The sequence below is a fragment of the Harpia harpyja genome, chromosome 19 (genome assembly GCF_026419915.1).
Source record: "Harpia harpyja isolate bHarHar1 chromosome 19, bHarHar1 primary haplotype, whole genome shotgun sequence".
NCBI lineage: Eukaryota > Metazoa > Chordata > Aves > Accipitriformes > Accipitridae > Harpia > Harpia harpyja.
The window spans coordinates 5,868,748-5,892,217 of NC_068958.1; the positions used below are offsets into that span (position 1 = coordinate 5,868,748).

General features: G+C 47.7%; 1 protein-coding gene across 13 annotated transcripts in view; it reads right to left on the reverse strand.

The window, feature by feature from the left end:
• The window catches only part of PRRC2B (proline rich coiled-coil 2B), a 64,219-nt gene that overhangs the window by 36,829 nt on the left and 3,920 nt on the right, over positions 1 to 23,470 (reverse strand). For 6 of the 13 annotated variants that reach the window (XR_008239425.1, XR_008239426.1, XM_052815869.1 and 3 more), the window contains exons 1-2: positions 16,089 to 16,252; positions 696 to 863 (exon numbers count right to left, since the gene is read on the reverse strand). Coding sequence is in view for 11 of the 13 variants with exons in the window: in XM_052815869.1 (XP_052671829.1) it covers positions 696 to 810 (115 nt within the window). In the remaining 2 variants the exon portion in view is untranslated. Of the gene's footprint in view, positions 1 to 695; positions 864 to 9,770; positions 10,067 to 16,040; positions 16,253 to 22,815; positions 23,142 to 23,470 lie in introns of those variants that run through there. The other 7 variants (XM_052815863.1, XM_052815860.1, XM_052815861.1 and 4 more) reach the window with 6 other exon arrangements.

A 23,470-nucleotide genomic window follows, 5' to 3' on the forward strand; every position in this document is an offset into this window, starting at 1 on the left:
CATTTCACCAAGAAGCAGCAGCATTGCCCTTTCACAGCTTGGGGAAATGGCCATCCAAGTCCACCTCTTAGCAGACAGACTGGTAATCTAACCCAGGAGTCCTGAGGTCTAGATTTTCCAGCTCCACCCACCAGATCACATTTATTAAGATGGTATTTTATTTTCTTTGGTTTTCTACTCCCACACCAAATCCAGAGCCAGTCCAGGCAACGTTTCCTTTTTTTTGGACCCCACCATCTACTTTTGGTCACATCGCCACTGCAAAACTAACTCAAGTTCTTCCGAGAGGCCTTCAGTCCTCAACTCTCACCTCACACAATGTCTGACCAACTTAAGGCACTTCAGTCAGCTTAAATGCCCTGTCTTGTTACAGCCTAAGGCCTGGGTAAGACTTTCACTCAAGTTTGCAACCTGACCACTTTGCAGCAAGGACACAGGCTAAACGAAAGGGCCAACAGTCCACCATCTGTTTTGCCATAATTCCTCCGTGTCTCTACAATAACAGCAGCACAAAGAAACACAGACATTTTCCTTGAAGTCCTAATGAAGCACAGCCTTAGACAGCAGCAAAAACAGCTCTGCAACCCAGCTGCTTCCCACTGGGCATCCTACCCACAGGGCCAACAACCTGAATTAGCTCTGCAACAACACTCTTGAAAGACACCAAAAACGAGCTTTCTGAAGGCATTTCTTACCTGTAGTTCTGATAGCTTCTATTGACTTTCCTTTATACTTATCAAACAGGCTGAGAGTCGAGTACTTGCTTTTCCCATCCTTTCCCTTGGTTATTTGCCCCAAACGATCGGACATTGCGATGAAATGTCATCTAGTAAGGAAATTTCTCTGCGCCGCTCCCGATCTACCTTTTAATGAAAGAGAACCAGGGAAATGCCATCAAACTGATTATTTAGCCACAGACAAGTAAAAAGTAAAACATGCACAACTGCTACAACTGCAGATATTCAGTGAGCAGACACACTAAGTTACAAGGTTTTAACCCCCTCCTCTTAGTCACAAGAAGCTTGTGGGACTTAAGATTATAAACTGAATTAAAAGAACTGCAGGAACACACTTCTCACAGCATGATTTTTTTTCTGCCACTCCAGTGCTGAAAGAGGTGAGCTTCTTTAGGTACGAGAATACAAGACAGGGTCGTCAACACAGTCCTTGCTTTAACAGAACAAGTCTAACAATAAGCAGCTATGGACAAGGATTCCTAAACATAAATGACAGAAAAGCACTGTTATCTTATATCACACTGGAATTTATCATTGGGTTTCCTAATGAAGCACTGGTAGCCGGGTTTGTAATGTTTAAGATTATGGTTCCACACTGGCCACAGTTAATGACTCGTACCAGCAATTGATGCTTTGAAAGCATCACCTGAAGGCAACAGAGTTATTTCTTCAAATTCCCTTTTCCCATCTGCTGTCCATGAGAGAGATTTAAGGAGTCCAAAAAAACGTGCTCAAATGAAACAGGTTCAGACTCTTGAACCTGATAATTCAGCAGTTCTACAATAAATCCTGAAAACACTTTATAAAAAATTACATTTCTCTGTTGCTGGCACCTTCAACACCATTTTTAGCTATAAATATACTTTTCACAATGGATGTGGTTTGCTAATTTTTCACTCTAACCTTTGCTGGCACAACATCTGTGATTAACACCCTTCATGCAGGCAGTCTATTCACTTTCACTTTTTGGCTCTTGGAGCCTAGGACAAAGCTGAAACATGGGGAATGCACACACTGTAGGTCAACTTGTATGTCAGAAAAGAAACTTTGCTTAGTTTCAATGGACCTTTCTTTCATTTTTTCAAGCATAATTCTCTGTTCTAAATTTTCTCAAATCTAGGAGCTCAATCTAACCTTTTCACACGTAATTTAGATTTCTAGATTTCTGGTTGTAAAGCCTCCACTTCAAGCCTAAAACTGCTGGCAGTTTTATTATACCATCTGCTAGGTCCCATCTTAGGGTTGCAACTCTGTGTTGGAGCAACAAAATGCTATATATATTGGACCTTCCCACCCTTCACCCTTTCTGAAACTCATCCAGCTGAAAGCATGTTTCAAACGCAGTCAGAAATCACTCCTTGAAAGAAACTGTATCTGACCAGAGGCTACAACTTCCACCAGCAACGCCTTATCAAACATGATTTCCAGTTAAGAGGATTAGTCCATCACGCATTATGTACAAAATAAAGCACAGACCACAAACATGTTGGATACAGCCAGTTTGAGACTGTACCGTGATCTGCAACTAGCTGAGTAAAGCCCATCTAAAGGCTGCTGCCAGGGGGGCAAGTTCCTGACCAATAAACCTGGCACCACGCAGCGTTCATTCTTCCATTGCAGGATTTAAATCAGGCCTGCCAGGAGCAAGAAGCTGTGGACTCTGTGTGCTAGGCAGCAAGCAGCGTGGTCAGGGATAGACGAAGAAAATCATTTTCTGTCACTCAGTAACAGCACCCACAGGATGCTCAGGAAAAACACCGAGCTCCACAAGAAGGCCCTCACAGCCACCTTTGCTGGACCACCACACAGGGCTGCAGCACAAAGGCCTGGGGAGGCAACAGGGCTGGCCCACGCTCTTGAGGCACCTTTTCCCGCAGAGTAGCAAACAGATCCTGGGCTCCAGTCTTGTTCAATCTTTGCTCAGATGGTCACCATGCACCAAAGAAAACAATAGCTCCTCCCTCGCTTGCCCATTTCCACTGTATTTTTATTAGTAGGACACAAATAAAAGAGAAAGGGAGAAAAAACCACTGATTAGCACAGACTTGGCAGGAAAGTAGAAGCTGGACTGAGAACAATGACCTGTTTGAACTGACAGAGGTGTGGGGAGCCTCGGACCAGAGGGAAGAGCAGAGGGTGCTGCACGCCAGCCCTCAGCTACGCTGGCAAGAGCACAGCCACCTGCTCTTACAGGTGTATTGAGCCTTGCAGAAGGAGCCTGGCTCGGGGTCTATCCAGACCACATCAATCCTGTACCAACCTCACACAATCCCAAGCAATAAAATCCACTCTGAGGTTTAGAAAACTCAAACCAAACACAATCAGTAGGCATTAGAGACAGAAAAAAAAAAGAACTACCACATCAGGTTCAGGAGTTAGCCGGTTAACAGAAAATCCCCAAGTTCCTGAAAGTCAGCATGCAAACAGCATGCAGGGTAACGCTGCCAAAGAGAAACCCTGACAACCAGTTATGTAACTGGGTCTCAGCTGCCTCTTGATTACATCTTGTATCATTAAAAGGATGCAGGAGGAATAAACAACCACTTCAGAGCAGAGGAGCTGGGGACACATTGGGATAAAGCCCCTTGTCAAACTTTCTGGGACAGCCACAACTGCTGTCTGGATAAATGAAATTTTCTTTGAACTCCTTCAATGCTTTGAAGCTGAAAACGTGAAACACAGCTTTGTTTGTATGTTATGTGTGCACACCAAAGGCAAAAACAAGTCCATGGAGAGGTGAGGCACTTTCCATACAGTCACTGTGCAAAGAGGCTGCAGCAGCACTGAGGCCCCTCGGAGCCATCCCGCAGGCAGGACCATGCTGCCTGTCCCTCCTGACAGCAGCCAGCTGCAGATCTGAACCAGTCCACGGGTGTTACTGGCCAGAGGGATCACTCGGCACTCAGGTCACCCACAGCACCTCAGAGAGGCCACAGGGACTCCCAAGGCTGTCACGACACTGGACGATTTTCCCATCACACAGTCAAGCAGGGAATCCAGGCAGGGATCATCAAGGCCTTCCAGTCTTGCAGAGCAAAGCCATTTCTGATAAAAATCAAGTTCATTAAGAATTGAACTGCCAGCCTGCATGCTTATTATTAGGAGAGCTAGAACCAGAAGGCACATGCCGATGCTGAAAACTGAAAACTGACAGCCTCAGCAAAGCCTCTAGCCTGTGCTCACGGTTACCATGTCTGATAGCTGACCCTGAAGAAAGCATTACTCTCTGTTACAGAGAAATCAAAAACCCATCACCAGCATTTCTGCAAGGTTTCTCTCTGGGTTTATAGCAGTCTTTGGGGGAAGGTTCGCTATCGGTTTTAGCATGGAGCTTAGCTCTTCTAGTTCGCAGGACTAGCAACACCTCCTGTAATATCCAGGGACAGCACCAAAGTACAAAATACTGAGCATCTCAGAGGAATCAGAAAATACTGCAATATGACCAGTTACATTTGAGATCCCAAGGTACAAATAACTGCACCAGAATCAGCTCCTGGGCAGAGAGCTCCGCTACCCAGGAGTCTTCGTGTCCACGTCATGTTTCCCTGGATTTGATGTTTGGGTATTGACCCTGCCTAACTGCCTTTTAAAGGGGTATGTTCTAATCCAGAGAACAGCAGTGACATTTTAAGTGCCAGGGCATGCAAGTCTTGGAGCTACAGCAGGGATCTACCAAGCACATGGAGCCTGTCCTGCAAAAAAAGCCATGTGAAAACCTTGAGTTACTGGGACTGGTAACAACTGGAAACCCCCAAGCTGAAAACACAGCCAAAGGGAGAGACTCCTGACAAACGGGATTGTCTGCAAAGCTCTTTGTAAATCTGTGTATGGAGGCTGGGCTGCCGGTGTTTTATTCACAAGACTTCAATGGAGCTTGAATACCTGGAAGTTAGCCAGCCTTAATTGAGTAGGGCAAACAGATTTATGAAAGGTAACACACACACACACGCACACACTAGAAGGAATCACTTCAGATACTCGCACACCACTGAGCTCTACACTGAGCACAATCACTCAGGCAAAGGACCCGAGACCACTGCAGACCTCCACTCCTTGCTCACTTCACAGCAGCAGCCACAAACACAAAACAAAGCAACAGGATGGAGATTAACAGTGAAAAGGCTTTTCTCCAGAAGCAGGAAGATTTTTGACCTGAAATGTTATACAAATTGTTCAGAAACTCACAGGTTGCAAAAGCTGAACTGTACTTTCAAAAAAGAGACATGTTTGGCGCTGATGTTAAACTGAGATCTATTGTGGTTTCTAATGTTACTGATAATGTGAAACCTTTTAAAAAACTTAGTATAGTTTTACAGAAGATTAGTGATGTTCACTTTTCTTTAAATACACATGGTCAATTTTGCTGGCACTTCTCATTGCTAAACATTTATCTGTCAACAGGGAGACACCACTACTGGTCTCCTGGAACATGTCGCACCAAAGAATCACCTATTTGTGAAACAGTCACCACCTGCCTCAGCGATGAAAGACACCACTGGCTGCCCTTGGAAGAGCTTTGGTGAAACTGTGACCAGCTGTCCTAGAGACTTGGTGCCAGATGCACTTACATCCTGTAGAAGCCCTCTTCGGGCCAGGCAGGGATCATCAGCCTAGCAGGGAAGGGACCAGAGGAGCATTTGGTTCCTAGGAGAGACTGCTTAGTAAGGAGGGGAGCAATACGAGAATATCAGCATCCAAGTACAAAGTCAACAGGATCAATGCAGAAGAGCTGTGCAGCAGGCAGAGGCTGTAGCAAGAGTCTAGGCCACAAGAAAATGCTTGCTGTTGTTCTGTTGCATTGCTTCCACAGGGAGCTGCCAAGATTTTTTGGTACACCTGAAAAAGGGCCTGCCGAGACCCTGAATGTGGCACCAAATCCTGCCAAACAGGGAGAAGCAAGTTAGTCTGCAGTGCAGAGAAAAGGTAGACACCCTGTAGCAAAGACAGCTCCTGATTCATAAGGAGGGACCCTCCTTGCTTAGCTGAATAGGTCTATTTGGCAGTACCAGTTTTTTAATTCTGCACAATTCCAGCTTCTCTCTCCATCTCCCATGAACCTTGTCTCCCTGTAAAGACAGGGAATGGGAGACCAGGATCACAACTCCCATGATTTATTGCAGAGGATTGCTGTTAGCCGAGTAATACTGTTGGAGGCTGTCTGCCAGAAGACTTGCCCACTGGCCAGCCCCATCATCAGGCCTCTCTAAGCCAAGCCACCCTGGATTTGAGACATGCAGCAAGATGGTGAGGAGGAGAGGCAGTGTCTTCTGGACAGCATATCTATCATAACTCTGTGGAGTGGAGCTCTACAGGCAAAGATAAAACGTGACAACAGGGGGGCATAAAGGGCACATCCTGTAAGATGACCTGACCTCATTTTCTCAGCTCTGTCTTCACCAAGCTCACCTGCTGCCCCCTCTTATAAACATACCAACAGGTTGGGAATCACAACTACTGTTACTGAATCACTGCACAGTTCTAGAGAAAACAGATCTTTCTGATCTCAGGTTTGGCCTGTAAAATACAGAAGCCTCACTTCTCTGCTAAACAGCTTTCCCAATGCTGGGAAGGCAGGCAGGCAAAGGCAGCCAGAAAGGGTGGATTTGTAACTTACTGTAAAACTGATAAAGCAGACCGGAGTCTGGAGAAGACCTCAATTGTATTTACACAAACGCATTAACAAATTCTGTGGTCCTTTCTGTAAGGGCTGGACAGACAATGCCACACCCTGGAAAGGAGCCCTGACCTCCAGTAATTGAGGATGCAGACAAAGATAAGAAATACTTCATCCTGAGGATGCAAGACTATGGCACAGAGCAAAAAAAATCCAGTCAGAAAGCTGGTTCACAGCCCACAGAAAGTACTTGCAAGATCCTGTGCTCACAAAACTCCCCCTCCTCTCCAAGCAGCAGAAAACCCAAGGTGTGCAGTTAATTCTTTCCTTGAAAGGAGTGTCTGTCTACATGTGGTGGGTTGACCCTGGCTGGGTGCCAGGTGCCCACCAAAGCTGCTCTGTAACTCCCCCTCCTCAACTGGACAGTGGAGAGAAAATATAACGAAATGCTCACAAGTCGAGATAAGGACAGGGACAGATCACTCACTAATTACCATCACAGGCAAAGCAGATTCAACTTGGGAAAAATTAACTTAATTTATTACCAACCAAACCAGAGTAGGGTAGTGAGAAATAAAACCAAATCTTAAAACAACTTCCCCCCACCCCTCCCTTCTTCCCGGGCACAGCTTCACTCCCAAATTCTCTACCTACCCCCCGCCGCAGCAGCACAGGGAATGGGGGTTGCGGTCGGTTAGTCACACATTGCCTCTGCCACTCCTTCCTCCTCAGTGGGAGGACTCCTCCTCACTCTTCCCCTGCTCCAGCGTGGGGTCCCTCCCACTAGAGACAGTTCTCCATGAACTTCTGCAACATGAGTCCTTCCCATGGGCTGCAGTTCTTCATGAACTGCTCCAGCGCGGGTCCCTTCCACAGCACGCAGTCCTTCAGGAGCACACTGCTCCAGCGTGGGTCCCCCACGGGGTCGCAAGTCCTGCCAGCAAACTTGCTCTGCCGTGGGCTCCTCCCTCCATGGGTCCACAGGTCCTGCCATGAGCCTCCTCCAGCATCGGCTTCCCATGGGGTCACAGCCTCCTTCAGGCATCCACCTGCTCTGACGTGGGGTCCTCCCTGGGCTGCAGGGGAACCGCCTGCCTCACCATGGTCTTCCCCACAGGCTGCAGGGGAATCTCTGCTCTGGTGCCTAGAGCACCTCCTCCCCCTCCTTCTTCACTGACCTTGGTGTCTGCAGGGTTGTTTCTCTTACATGTTCTCACTCCTCTCTCCAGCTGCAGTTTCTGTTCTCAGCAACTTTTTTCCCTTCTTAAAGATGTTATCCCAGAGGTGCTACCACTGTTGCTGATAGGCTTGGCCTTGGCCAGCAGTGGGTCCATCTTGGAGCCGGCTAGCACTGGCTCTGTCAGACACGGGGGAAGCTTCTAGCAGCTACTCACAGAAGCCACCCCTGTAGCCACCCCTGCTACCAAAACCGTGCCACACAAACCCAACGCACTACAACAGCCCTCCAGAGAAACAGAGCCAGTTTTCTGCCCATCTGCCCCATCATGCCATAAAGAAGGAACTGACCCATTGGCGTCAGCTTGTCAGGAAGGAATAACTGTATCTCTAACCCAAGAGGAAGTGCTGCAGGGTTTTCATACCCCTCAGAATCAAGAGCTGATTACTGTAGGGAGGCAGCAAGGTATCTCATGTGGAGCAACCTGGAAGCACCAACTACCAACATCACACTAGTTGCCCTCTCATCCAGGCCATAAAGGTGTTAAATGAGACAAGACCCAGCATGAATTGACTCTGATGCACCTGTCTATGAACCTCACCAGGCTCAGAAGCCATGACCGCCTGTAGGCACTTCCACAGCAAGAGACAACAGAAATAAAGGAGCATATTTCTTTGCTGTTTCACGTTTCAGAGGCAAAACCCACAGAGGACGGAGCAGCTCAGTTCAGCAAGAACTACTTGTGGCCTCAGCAAATCCAGACCCCAATCACTCTAGTACAAGAGGAAAGGGAAGTGACCTAGTGATCCCCACGACCTGCCTGCACAAAGGAGCGTTCATATTCAAGCGCAAATCTTTACCCTTAGAGTTGTACTTATGCTCTGGCTCCTCCACAACCAAGGCCCAGAGCTGAAGCACACTACCTACAGTCTCCAAAGTGATTCTGCCTTCCACCCTGCCCTGCTTGCGTTCCTCTGAGATCTGAATGTCCAGGGAGAATACACAGATACAACATCCTGTTCCCTCAACGCCAAAGCAAGGAGGCTGATCATGAGCAAGCAATTTAAATCCAAAACCAAAACAAATCCCTGGCATAATGCTCTGTTGGCAAAACCTGTTCAGAAAGCTCCTGGCAACATTCAGCTGAACTGTAAGGTAAACTGGGCATTTAGGTATCTGAGCAACTATAACAGGCTGCAAGTAGCTGGTAGGGATCTCCTGATGGGTAGCAGGGCTGGTACTACCAATCCTTTTTACAGGCTGTGTAACCAAGGCAGAGAAACAGTTTGCTCAAGTAACACTGTAGGCAATGTTGTAAGTCCCAGAGCTCAGGCTTCTGCCCCAGCCACCCAAACCTGCACTGCCAAGACCCTCAAAGAAAATGCAGCTCTTCATCAAAGGAGCAGGTTGTAGAGAGCCAAACAAGGAGTGAATGCATTGCAACAGCACTCGTCATGTCTAGAACAACCTCTTCCAGTGGAAGAGACTGCTCACTGGCACAGAAAGCGGACCAAATCCTGCCCACTGCTCCAGAGGAGCCCACGAGGGCAGGAGGCACCCACACAAGCACCAACTGTTCTCAGGCCACTGTACCGGGTCTTAGGACTGACAGCTCAAGGCAAAGACTCTTCCATCACCAACAACTAAATTGAACACCACTGCATTTTAAGGTTGTGAAATTCCCTTAGTCCTGACACTTCTGCCACACAGACTTTGAAAAATCATTACAGCAATGATATCCATATAACCCAAGTGAGATACAGCAAGAGTAGCATAGGTGAAACACCTGTGCTGCCAGCTCCAGAACCCAAATGTAAGCCTGCGAATCTTTAGATGTAGCTCACCTTGGAGAACCCTACGCAGCCAGGGCAAGGACAAGTGGAAGGACTGTGATCCACTGCTGCCAGAGAACAGATGCATTCTGAGGAGCAGCCAGAGCAATTCTTCCAGTCAAGTCACAAACATTTCACAAATCCTTCACTTGGTGCCAAGCTCAGCAACTTGTTCCATCTCTCAGCAGCGAACATAGGTTTTATAGCAACAAGCACAGAGGAAATCAGAGGTGTCACAGCTCCAACAGATGAAATCAGAGCAAAGCTGGCAGTCTTTAGGGTTAAAAGTTCTGTTTTCAGGAACAGATACAGCTCTTTCCACACAAATGCCATCAGCTGTTGAGTAAGCAGCTCTGTTTTCTCTGCAGTCTCAGGAAGGATCACACTGGAACGGGGAGGTGGGTGTTTACCTTGTGTCGATGAGCCTCTCTACCAGATGTGGGCTTTGGTAACACCTCTCCACACTCTCAGGCTGTCTGCTGACTTCAGGACCTCAACTCCCACTCAGGTTATGCATAAAAGGTTATCTTTATGAAGAGAAAGACTAGAGATGAAACCCAATGATATCAATCAGCAGGCAGTAAATGCCAATCTCTCACTGCACACCCAACGGAGAAGTTCCTGTACACCCCTGCTGAGCAGATCCCTCAAGTCCTGTTCCTCCCCAGGGCGCTGATGGGAGCTTCTCTGGCAGGCACCTTTACAGCCAGACAGGCCAGCACCAACACACACACTGCAGGGTACAAAGCTGCCCTGGCAAGAGCTGAATAGATCTTTCTCTATCAGAGTTCTCTGATTTCCCACAGCCATCAAGACTGATGCAGCCGGTTCAAACCATTAATAAGATTACAAGCAGTTCAGACAAGCCTGCAGTTCATAAACACTGCAGATGCTGAAGCTTCCAAGGAAGTATTCCTCCAGGTTCCCCCATTTTAACAACACTAGGGCAATGCAGCATTGCACAGCAATTCTTCTTACAGGAAGCCTATTCATAGATGCCATTTGCACTACAAATGAATACCAAGGAAGCTAACAAGAATCTGATGGGAAAAGGACACAGGTACAAACTGGCAGGAAACCACGCTACATGCAATGTGATTCAGTACTCCGAAGAAAGGAGCTTTAGGTATCTTTAGGTTTCCTGGAGAGCTAAGCAACTCAGACTATGTACAGGACATCTGGACTACGCTGAACCAGACAGAAAGTGAAAACATTTCACCAATGCTTTAATGTACATAGATATTTGCAGTGCATAACTGACAAGGTGTGTAAGCGTCACCACTTCTACTTTCCAGATAGGAAAATGACACCGCAGAACTCTGCAGCTATGCTGAGTGGCAGAGCAAGAAACAGACCCTTCATCTCCCACTTTCTGGGGCTGGAAACCACCCTCTGAATCACACTGTCTTCCTAACGCTGTGGGGCTGGCAGCAGAATGAAGCCCTGCTCCAGAGGAGTTCTGAAGGAGCAGGTCTGCGTGCTGGGATGGGGAATGCTGCGAACACCTCCTAAATGAACCACCCCATACACTGCTTTCACTGCAACAGGATCACAGGCATCACTAAAGGCGACATTTTGGTCAGATGCAGAACACTAACACCATAATAACACTCAGATCTCGTGAATCTACTCCTAAATGACGGTTTGTGAAGTTTCAATTGCTAAGTGGGAGCTTGATTCTTTGGTTATTTCAGAAACAAGATAAAACCATACTTGATACTATTCCAGCCATGAAGAAGCATTTCTTGAGCATGTCCCTACTCCCCTGCCTGCTTCACAGCCCACTCCATACTCTGAACAAGAGCACTCAAGGCTTTTGTACGGGCTCCCAGCCCACATACAGGTAGGAATAGCTGAAGAACCTACCCCACAGCAGAACTCTTCCAAAAAATTCACTATATTCCCACACAAGAAGTGCCTGGGGGAGGCGAAGTCCCAATGCAAGCTCTTTAAACCTGTCTCTATTCACTCCTTGCAGCACCATCACTACAACTCTTGTCCAAGTTGTCTCAACAGCTACCCAGGAAGGATTCCTCCAGCAAATCTCTTCCCACAGGGTGCTAACTCTGCAAATACTATACAGTTTACTCCTCTTAAGTGCTATTCACCTGAAATCCAAAGGCTATTGATGATGCTCCCAACAGCTAACTGAAGCCCTGTGGACATTTGAAGTACTACAGTCCAACAGAGTTGTCCTCTTGGCCAGACCCTAGGGTGCTGTTAGCAAGTCCTTGCTTTCTACCTGGCATTTTTCCTGTATTTCTTTGCACTTAAGCCTGGCTCACCTTCACGTCCTCTTTCACTTTTGCATGTTTCAAATCTGGCCACTACCTCTTCCCTTTCACTCAAGGTATGATTGTTTTCACCCGTCTGTACAAATTAATACCGCCAGTCTCTTAAAGATGTAACAGTGAGCTCTCTTGCCCCTTCCAGTTTACCAGCACTTTCCTGAAAATTTAAGTGTTCAGAAGCAAAATACAGACACTGTTGTAAGCACAACAACCCCCTGCGAAAACTGCACATACACCTTTTAACACCTCAAAACCACCTTCTGTCCTCACAGACCCCACAGCACTGTGAGTCAAGCAGCTTCACAACCAACCATTGCCACAGGAAAATACAGAACAACCCTGGGCTACTAGACTAGCCTCCAGTCCACTTCAATTATGGTCCCAATGCTCCCAGACCAAAAAAAGAGATCAGGATTTACAGCTATACACATCCAAACAGCTTTGCTCCAAAATAACGGGCTCGTAAGCTCCAACTTCTCAGTTAATTCTGCACAGGAAGCACACGTGCACACAGAGGACATCCTGAATACCAGTACAAGTTACTAACTGAAAACGAGCCCAAGCTGCACTTCAGTGAGGCTTAACATTATAATACAATCTCCCGCTTTAGCCCCATTTTTTCCTCCTGTGTGAAAGAACAACTCTTTAACCAAACCAGATGGGTTTTCCATGTATCTGCAAAACCCCCTTCAGAAGGTGCTTTCCAGGAGCATGCCGTCACGACTTTCATAACAAAGTCACTTAATTTCAGCAGTTAGAAGATGTTCTGCAAAGGAAAGAGCTGTACCTCCCCAGCCTTTACCTGTTCACTGTGCTTTCACCTCATTGTCTGATACCCGACAGACTCACAGTTGTATTTCTTCTGTTCCAAATGACAAACTAGTGATAAGGAGCTGTGAAATTATCGACCTATTAGGAGAATGAGTAAGTGCCACATGGAAAACAAAACCCACTTACAAGGCATGATTAGCTGAAGAGCAAGGCCTAATACTGAGACAACATGCCCACTGCCAAGTTACAGAATAAATGAGGAATCTAGTAAAGAGAAGCAGGGATGACCAAAGAGGCCCAGCCCTTGGGATAAACCCTCTCTCTCCCTCCCTCCCTCCCCTAAAGTTACCATCCTGTATTCAGTAAGTTTCTCCTGTTCATATTGCTTCTATTCCTATAACAAGAAAATACACAATTACAAGTGGAAATGCCACTATAGCAAAATCACTGTGTGCAGACTATCATCATCAAAGAAAAATAAAACAGCTTACTATTATTTTCAATGCAGCAGCACTTAAAGTTAGCCTGGCTCGCCCTTAAATACTTTCAATTACTCAGGTAAGTACAATGAAGGCCTTGAGCAACCAACACTTTTGAATCTTAAATAGGCAGGTAGTTCTGTAATGGGTAATCTAACAGGCTCTGTACTGTACAGCTCAGGCAAACTGGAGGGACTACCAGACATGCCTAAACCATGGTCCTGATTTTTGCCAGCTGCACCTCAGATGCGATACCCTGCAGGACAAGGAAGATGCAGTGCAGGAATTGGGTCCTATGCAAAAGCATCAGTGCCACACACACGAGGACTGAGGATTGTTTGTCCTTATACCATCACACAGTCAGATACCACGGCACGCTGCGTCAGGCATTAAGACAAATACGGACTCTAATGCCACCCTTACTTTTAGAAGGAGGTTGTTCAAGTAAATTAGCCTTTGAAGTTAGGTTTTGCACAAAGCTTTAATAAAAGGCTTTATTAAAATGTCACTATAAAGTTAAATCATTTTAATAAAAATTCTTTAGGAGCATTAGTCATATTTATTAAAACTAAAATACTTTTAAACCCTGCATCTCCTTTCCAGCATTTGTATGGACTATTTACTTACTTTTCCAGCTTCAGCCAGTTGGCTGAGTTTCACTTTTAAGCTCTCATGCACACACCGAAACAAAAAAAAAAAGCCCACGGTTCACCAAAAAATGCACTGTAAAACCCAATAAAAATTCTCCAAATCTAGAAAAAACAAGGCACCGAGGCACTATATAATGACAACTTCGGAAACCTATATGAAACTTGTGGTTTATTTATTACTTGGGTTTTTTTTTAAAGGAAAGGTATCTGCTCAAGTCACGTAGAAATATATTTTATCAGTGAAGGCTGCTGAAAGCACCCTAAAATGTGTGACATCTAGCCTACTCAAGCCATGCAGAAAGCAAACCCAAACAACAAATAAAAAAAAGGAACCAAGTTATATTCAATGTACATATCAAATTAAGCACAAAACCAAAATACAGCTAACAGCAGATGTACTCATACTGGCTTGAGAAAACATGTAATTAAAAAAACCCCACACACCAGCAAAAAACAAACACAGCAATCTCAAACAGTATGTGTGATTTGTCTCAGCATGACTTTTAATCTGAACTTTTTAACATGAAAAATCGTAGACCATTTCAAAGAGGTCATATGGGAAAGGTCTTGTTTATCATACCGCAAAAATAGACTCTGCTAACTAGGAAGAACCTCTTAGGCCACAGTACTGAAAGAAGCAGCATTGCCCATGATGAACCCACAAAGTTCTTGGGGACCCCAGATGTGCTCCTAAGAAAACCCAAGCCCATTTACAATACTTCATTTGGAGTGAAAAATGCAGGGAGCTACTTCAACTTTTCAGACAGAAATCATTCTGAAACCATCACTTTCCATCCCCTCTTTAAATTCCAGTTTCAGAATATGGTCTCAGCCTCCCTCCTCCCTACCTCTTCCAGGTGACTTTACTTCCCAGTCCCTGGCCCAGAACACCAGCTTTTAGGACACTGGGGTTTAACTACCCCAGTGCCAACTGAACATGGAAAATGCAGTTCGTATCCGAGAGATCTACTCGTCAGGAGCTGATTCTCCAACCTTGGGCTCTCCAAGGCAGGGACCAGCTATTATACATCATGAAAGAGCCCATGCCACTGGAAGCCCCACGTGCATCTGCAAGACAAGGCTTAACACAAACAAAACTTCCACTATAAACCTTGATTCAGTCCTGGAAGTGGCGGGATGCCTTCCCCCTAAGCAGACTACAGCAGATGATGTAGACACTGCAATGTGCTTACACTTAATACCTGTTCCTAGAAAGAAAGAAAATTACTAAAGTCCTAAACATTTATGTTCATTATATGTTATCACCCCCAACACCAGTAACGTCAAACATCTGATAAGTTGATACTCAAAGAGTATCTCACCTTTTGCATGTTCAGAAGACAGAAACAAAACAAAACAACTTTCCTAACAAAAACCACAACTCCCAGCTCATTCAAACCCCTTGCGACAGCTTTGACTTTGGGGATCAAGGGGTTGTTCGCAACCACCTTAACGAAAAAAACCTTCTTAGTTCACAACCAACACTACTAAACAAACCACCCCCCTGGTGAAGATGCACAGCACACGTGTCCCAGGACCCGCATTAGGGTTTCCCCAGCTTGCAGCACATCTGCTCACACACAGAGATGAAAAACTGCTTCCTAAACAAACAAAAAAACCCCCCAACATCTTTTCAAACCTACCTAACAAGCTCGCCCAGCACCGCAGCGCACAAACTCCATCCTTGTTCCCCCACGCTCAGCAGCTGCCCCGCACACCCCCCGCCCCAAGCCGCATTTCAGCTTTCGGCCTCAGCCACCCTTTTGTAGGCTCCCGCACAACAACAAACCGACCGAGCCTTCTGGATGCACACACACACCCCTCCTTGTTTTGCTGAGACACACACACACGGCGCGACAAAAATATCTTTGTGTCACACTCCAGACGATGAAGAAAAACAACCTGCCTTTGCAGCGGGGAGCTCCCCCCTTCTCCCCAGCCCTCGCTTTCCCTCGCCCCCAACCCCTGCTGCACCCCTCCGGGGAGCGGGGCGGCGGCGGAGTGTGTGTGGGGGGGGGGGGGAAGCTCCAGCCCCGCCGCACACAGGGACACCCCCCCCCCCCCGCAGCAGGCCTCCCCCGGCCCGGGGGCAGGAGCCCGGACAACGGGCCCCAAGCCCAGGCGGTCCCCGCCAGCCCCCCCCGCCGCTTTCCCCGGGCCTCACCGCGGCCCTCAGCGGGGATGGGGCCGGGAACGGCGGAGGGGAGCGGGGGGGGGGGGGGGTCGCACAATAAACACAGGCGGCTACAACAGCCCGAGATGGGGGGCTCGCCCCCACCGCCAGACACCCCCCCCCCCGGCGCGGGGGACCCGCCAGGGCTGCGCCGCCTCCTCCCCCGCGCCGGGCCGAGGCGGGAGGCCGCGGGGTGCTGCAGCCGCAGGCAGCCGCTGGCTCCGGCTCCATTTTAGGGCTGCCTCGTCCCACCTTCCCTCTCCCTCTCCCTCTCCCTCCCCTTCCCCCTCCGTCCCCCCCCCCAGGCCCCACTCACCGCCCCAAATATCCGCGGCCGCCGCCGCCGCCGGCCCCCGATACCCACCTGTGGTGGTGGCGGGGAGCCGGGAGTGCCTGGGGAGCCGGGTGCGGAGGGACGATGGGCGAGAGGCGCGGCGGATGGCGGCGGATTGCGCGGCGGCGGCGGCGGGATGCGGGGCGATACGGGCTCTCGCTGCCGCTCCCTCCTCCTCCCCCTCCTCCCCCGGCCCGGCCTGTCAATCCCGCGCGGGAGGGCGCCGCGCCGCCGCCTGCCGCCGCCCTCCGCACAGCTCCCCCTGCAGGGCCCCGCCGGCGCCGCAGGGGCGGCCCAAGATGGAGGGGGGGGAGAAGAGGCGGGAGGGAGGAGGGGGGATGCTGAGGGGTGAGGGCAGGCGAAAGGGGCACAGCCGCCGTCATGGCGGCTGCCTCCGGACCCGACCCCTCTTCTTCACCTCACAAACCCGGAGCAGGCGCCCGGCCGGCCCCGAGGGCCGCGAAGGAGATCTTCCCTCAGAGCCGTCAGGGCAGGCTGAGGTGGAGGCAGCAGGAGGGCGGGGGGCACCCCACGGTGCTGAGGGAGACCCCGAGCTCTCGCTGGAGGGTTCATCCTCCTTACAGCCAGCCCAGCTCGAACCACCCGCGTCGGGGAGGCTCCGAGAGGCTTTTCCCTCAAGTTTTTTCTTCCTTGCTGTGGGGACCCCGGTTAGGGCCACGGGTCAGTGACGGGGCCAAGGGGATTTCTGTCCGGCAGGAGCAGGGCTGGAAAATAATCACGAAGTCAGCCTGCTGCTGGCCTGGCTTCATGGGCAGCAGGTTCAAAGGCAACCCAGAAGAACTGCCCCTTGGAAGGACTTCAGTCCAGAAATACATGTTAGTTTTGTTTTCTCATTAATGATGATGGAAATGAATGCAGTAGAGCAAGGCAAACTCTCCTATCCCAAAAAACTCTACCCAGCCATAAAATACAAGTAGCCTCACGAGGCAAACACAGTCCCTGCTCGGGGCCGAAAAGAGCTTCAGGTCGACATGATGCGAGCAGCGTTCCTGGCCAGAAGCTGGCCCTAAAGATGCTGTTGTAGAAGTTGCAATGAAGTGAAGTTCCTCTGCCCAGGGGATCTTTTGTAGCTCGCGAGATGTGGTCTCTTTGCACACAAGGGCAGACCATTCTCCCTTTAATTCTCCTTCCCTGTAACAAACTCACATGGCTGTCTATCAGGGTGACATTTTGCGATAAAAGGCCAGACTGCAGGTATGCATGCATTTATTTCTTACGGAGTGTCCAGCAGTTTGCAAAAATGGCACACACACACACATATATATACATGTGTTTGTGTATGTGTATAATATACATGTGGGACAAGCACCTGGACATTTGCTGGCCTCTTGCAAGTGCACTCTAGCTTATTCAAGGGTCACCAGTCATGTGCTGTCACCCTGCACGTCCTTGCCCACGAAGGGAAGGTGGCTTTAGAGAGATTTTGCAGCACGTTTTCCTGGTGCAGGCAATGCCTCAGGAGGAATGGTCCCCACCTCTCCCCAGGCTACATGAACAGCATAAGGCCTGGCACCTGGATCGCTGCTCATGAGAGATGTGTCTGATCTCAAACAGTCATCAAGAGTAATGCAGAGGGAGGAAATGCATGAACAGCTTTCTGGACCATATGGGATGTTCCTACAGTTGATCTGCGCTGCTATCGAAGTTGCCAGGCACTGAGCTACCAAGAGACACACCAGCACTGCTGAAAACCATCATCTGGTTGTCAGATCCTCTCCTTTTCTGGGTATCAAAGTATTATACTCTACTCCTGCCCCTTTGGTGTCTCGTCTCATCTTTCCTGCAGCAGGTTTTTTCTGTCTAGAGACAGCAGGACAATGCCCTCCACTTCTCTCCTTATAGCCTCTCGCACAGAGGAGCCCACCCTCCTTCCTCACATTAGCAAACTCCCACTCACACCGACTCACGGGGCAGCTGGGGCATTAGTCTGGTGCGTTTGGTTTTTCTTTCTCCATCAGTCAGACAAGTACACACAAGCACACAACACACACAAATACAAATAGCTCTTCTAACTTGCTTCCTGCCCATACAAACCTCACTGTCCTCCATGTGAGAAGCTACAGGTGAGCCAGATTTCCAAAGAGTGCCTCTGATTTGGGCTGCAGCTTTTCACATTCAGCCACCCTACTCTGCAGCACCATGCTGTTTCACAGCCCATGTCAGCTGAGGAGGAAGAGGAGAGTGAACCATCTTGTACTATATGCTGTTGATGCACAGTAACAAGCAGCACCCAAAGGCATTAATGTTGCCCTTTGGGAGATCAGGCAGTGTGGGATCCCCTCACTTTCAATGATTCATGCAGCCACCTACAACCTACACCATTAGCAGGTGACTCATGCAGGCTTGTCCAGGTCAGCGTTATGCACACCTGCTGCTGTAATAAGCAGTTCTCTGAAGGTCTCTTGTGCATCTCCAAGGCAACAATCCAAGGCCAAGGGAACAGATGTGCCAATTAAAGAAAAAACTAATGCAACCTGTTGTGGAGATCAAAAGGCCAAAGTAAACAAATGAAAAACAATTCTACATTCATTACCAGGTGTGTACACTGCAGCCCCCACAAATTCATGGCTTTTCCACCTGTGCCCAGCAGCACACCGAGGCCAACTCTGTGGAGCTTTGCAAGTCTCATGGCTCAGGACTGTGTTGGGGTTGGCCTTCTCTTGCCCTCACTGTTCAAAGCTGGGCACGATCTGAATAGTGAAAGGACATAGTCTGTCCCTACCACCAAAGGGAAGAGCACGGCTCCACTACATCCTTGTCCACAGGGACACCATTAGACCTTGGCATGAGGTGATGAATTCCTGTGCTGTTCTTCAAAAGACCTGCACCAGCTTTCACCTGCCTGTGTATAAACCAAAACAACTGGTGTAAGATGAGAGCTGGCGGGATTAGACCTGCAACAGTCTGTGAGGGAGGAGCGTCAACAGCAAGAAGAGATTTGCGCAGAGACTGATGAACAGGTTTCAGTTGGATAAAGTTCAATGCACAGCTCTACACAGGATCCATTCTGGAAGGACTGCTCACCCACTCTGATTTTTGACCCGTTCCAGAGAGCTTGGCAAATTATTCCCTGGACAAGAGTGTCAAACTCTCTTGCAGCAGGAAGAGCCCTGCTTCCTCTTCCCAGGATTAGTTACAAGTGAGAGCAGAAACCCTGCTGTGTGCTTCATCCCTCCACTAATGAAGAATCCTGTCAAACAGAAAATAACCATTGAAGAGGGCTTACAGCCCTAGTATAGAATTTGCATCTACAGAAATGTCTTGTGGTCTAAGGCTTCCTAGAAAGTACAGAATTACTATTATATTCTACAGCTTCTACAAAAATTTGCTCCGAATCTATAAATCCCTGACCATGGCTGGCATCATGCAGCGTGATTTACAGTGGAGCAAACTGAAGGCTAAATGCTGCTGTGCCATTTTGGTATCACTTTGCTCAGCTGTAAATGGCAGCCTGCAGCGCAAGACAGGGCCTTTCTGCCATTGCAGTCATTCACAAAACTCCACAATCCCTTTGGAAAAAGCAAAGCAATCCCCATCCAGAGGCCATTCAGCACACACAAAGTACACATTTACCTTACCAGGTCAGGTCACGGTCCTTCTAGTTTTCCATCTGTCTCAGACAGCAGCCAACATCACCTGCTGCAGAAAAAACATGCGGTGGACAGTTGTGGAGTAACCTGTCCACGGGAGACTGTGGTTTCTAATCCCATGAGGTAGGAGCTGGTTTATGCCCTGAAGTGTGAAAATCCATTTCACATTCACTTCTGTCTAAACCAAGAATGCCTCGTGCCTGCACTGACTTCATTAGCTCAGATGAGAGCGCTACAGGGAAATTCAAGCCTGCAACTAAGCGAACAGGGCCTTAGGACCCAAAACCCAGTCAGCAAGAACATCAATAGAGTTGAGCTGTCATATGCGAGAGGTGGGAGAGAAGACATGAGTAGCTCTGGCAGTTCTCTGTAATCCCATGTACAATGCTGTGTTATCCAAATATACGGAAATGCTTTGAAAGCTAGACCTCGAACAGAACAAAGGGACATTGGGTCTCGAATATAAAAGGTTTATTTTTTCCCCTCACTTGTGGTTTAACCCCAGCCAGCAACTAAGCACCACACAGCCGCTCACTCATTTCCCCCCACCCAGTGGGATGGGGGAGACAATCAGAAGGAAAAAAGATAAAACTTGTGGGTTGAGATAAGAACAGTTTAATAGAACAGAAAGGAAGAAACTAATAATGATAATAATAACAATAAGAAAATGACAATAATAATAAAAGGATTGGAATATACAAAACAAATGATGCACAATGCAATTGCTCACCCCTCACCAACTGATGCCCAGTTAGTTCCCAAGCAGCGATCCCTCCCAGGCCAGCTCCCCCCAGTTTATACACTGGGCATGACGTCACATGGTATGGAATGTTCCTTCGGCCAGTTTGGGTCAGCTGTCCTGGTTGTGTCCCCTCCCAAGTCCTTGTGCCCGTCCAGCCTTCTTGCTGGCTGGGCACAAGAAGCTGAAAAATCCTTGACTTAGTATAAACCCTACTTAGTAACAACTGAAAACATCAGTGTGTTATCAACATTCTTCTCATACTGAATCCAAAACATAGCACTATATCAGCTACTAGGAAGACAATTAACTCTATCCCAGCCAAAACCAGGACACTTTTATTTAAGGCCTCATATCAATGGAGATGTTTTCATAAACTTAAGAAGAATGAAGAGGTGTTCTGATAACACAGGAAGCCGAAGCCTCGCACCTCTCTAAGCTCAAATAGAGCATGAAATACTGGGAATGGGAAAAGAGTATGAATACCCAGGAATTTTGGCCTTTACTCCAAACTGGGTTAAATGTGATCAGGGAAAGCAAAGACTGCAACACTACGTTCACTCTTAACTCGCACTAACTCATGGCATGGTCCCTTCTGTGCATCTACTTTAAGTATCTTGCATCTTGCAACGCACTTATGATAGCTCTGCTTTCAGAGTCAGTTTGTAGAGTCTTAGTTTTTTTCCCAGGATTTGTTGAATAGCTGAGCAGTTCACAGGGTATCAAATCCTTCTCTGGCCTTGAGATTGCTGAACCATTATATGTACAAAGATTTACTTTACAGGTGGGTGTGAAAAAACATGCTTTAGTTAAGATGGACCCATTCTCACTGTCTGCCAAATCTCACCATCGAGGCAGGACAAAGCCACCAACTCCAGTTCCTTCCTACTGCAGGGGAGACTGGGTGCCCCCTGCTGTGGCCTTATCTGCTATTCCCCCCTGCCCCCCAATTTCCCAGATGAGAGCAGATTCAAGCAGTTATTGCTCCTCATAGCTGCTGCATCAGGTAGAGGCTGTTCTTTTTCTTTATTCCTTTGCGGCCCTCGGGAGTTGCAGGCTCTGTGTAAAAACAAGATGCCATTGAAGCATTTCTGTTTGCCAGACTATTGTTTGTCCTTTTAAAGTCTGCAGTCCCATGCCATTCTTCGTGAGCGAATGCTGGCTGCCTGAAGGGCAAACCAAAATGACTATTTAAGGCACTATAAAAGGAAATCATTTAAAACAGAGTTGATTAAAAGGAAGAAACTATTCTTCCAATGAGAAGTGAATTGCTTTCAGCTGGCTTTAGCAGTGAGCTTTGCTTGCAATGAGAACCAAATACCGGTTGCCTGATACTGCAAGTGTTTTGGAGGCACTTCATCAGGCATGACTTCAGTTTTTCCTTGTGTGTAACTGCAAAATGAGACTACTGCTTCTGCTCATCCTGACTTGATGATTTTTCCTCTGGCTGCGCTGTTCAGAAGCTAACAAGGCTGTTCTTTGGGCAGCTTTTAAAGCCCAAACTCTTTCTTACTACATCCACTTGAAAGTCCTCGCACAGCATTGGTTGCCTAAATAGCAAGAGGTTCAAGAAAAACTCAAGCAGCACAATGCATCTTTCTCACAAAGTGACAGTTTGTGTTCTTCAAAAGACTCCAAAGATTGTTGGTGACATGCTGAGTTTTCAGCACACTCAGAAAAGAGGAGAAAACAGGGAGATGGAGGTGCAAGTACTAAAGTTTTGCCAGATGAAGACCTGGTTTTTTCAGTGCAACACCTCTCCCAGAACACACAGAAAAACACTGCTAGGAGCATCTGCTTTTGTAGTTAGCACCTTTGTTTGCTCTGTCAAAGCCCCCTTTTTCAAAGAGGTTCGAAAAAAACATCAAGACAAATAAGAGAATCCAGTTATTTGGCATAGGGGCCTGGAAGGCGTATCTCAAAACACAAGAAATATTTCTAAGAAAGGCAACGCATGCCTGTATTAGATTAACCTGCCTGACTCATGACAATTCATAGGCAGATCACTGGATTACACAAATATGTATCAATCTTATTTCACTCCAGATCTGAAGATCAGCAATCCCAAACAACACTAGAGACAAACCTCTGCAGAGCTGATCCAGATATTTTAGCAACAAACCCCACTCTCTTTTGAAAATGCCATTTCATTCATTCTAGTACACCCAGTCATGAAAACCGCAGCCTGCTTTGGGGACAAACTCAGCCAGATATTTGAGGCTGGAGTTAGCCACAAGACCTGCACTGACAAAGAGGGGGAAACCTCCCCAAAATGGAAAACAAGGATAGGCAAATCCATACTTTCCCCAAATTTTTTGAAGGAGTTTTAAGGTACTTTAAAATAATTGATTTTGCAATGCCTAATATTCAGCCCAGATTTAAACTAACACATAATTTTGTTTCCTACCTTGAAACCCTTGTAATGACCACAGATGTGGCAGGAATGTAAGTTCATGGACACATTCGGGTTCACGGTTCCAACCTTCAATCACAGCCATCTGATTCCTCCGCTCCATGTGTTGCGAGACAGCTGTTGTTTCACAGTTCAAAAATATCTCGCTTCACCCCGCCAAAGGGAACCATCAGCTGCTTCCGAACGCGATGAAGCTGATGAGAATAAGTGGTTTTGGTAGAACTGCAACCCCTGCTGTAAGCAAGCAGGCTCTCGCTGTCCCTGAGAAGCACGGCTTTGATCTGTGATGGGATGATCACAGCCCAGCCAGCGTGCGAATCCTGCCCACGTGCAGAGACAGAAATGGTAACTGGCAATTAGCAGGGGCTGCAGGATTCGCTTCCAGAGTCCCCAAGCAAAGGCCATTGTTTGGAACATCTCCAGAGTTGCAACATTCCCCTTTTCTTGGGGAATTTATGAAATAATGCTACACTTTAGTGAGCGGTTTTTCTCATGCCTGGATTTGTGCCTTCTGTCTCACGAGATCACACAAAGTCACTTTTGAGTGCAGTCTCCTCTTTAATTATTAACACAATTCCTAAATATTTCAGTGGGCGCTAACTATCTCTGCTCAAGAAAACACAGCCTCAGCCCCCCAAAATCCAGCCCT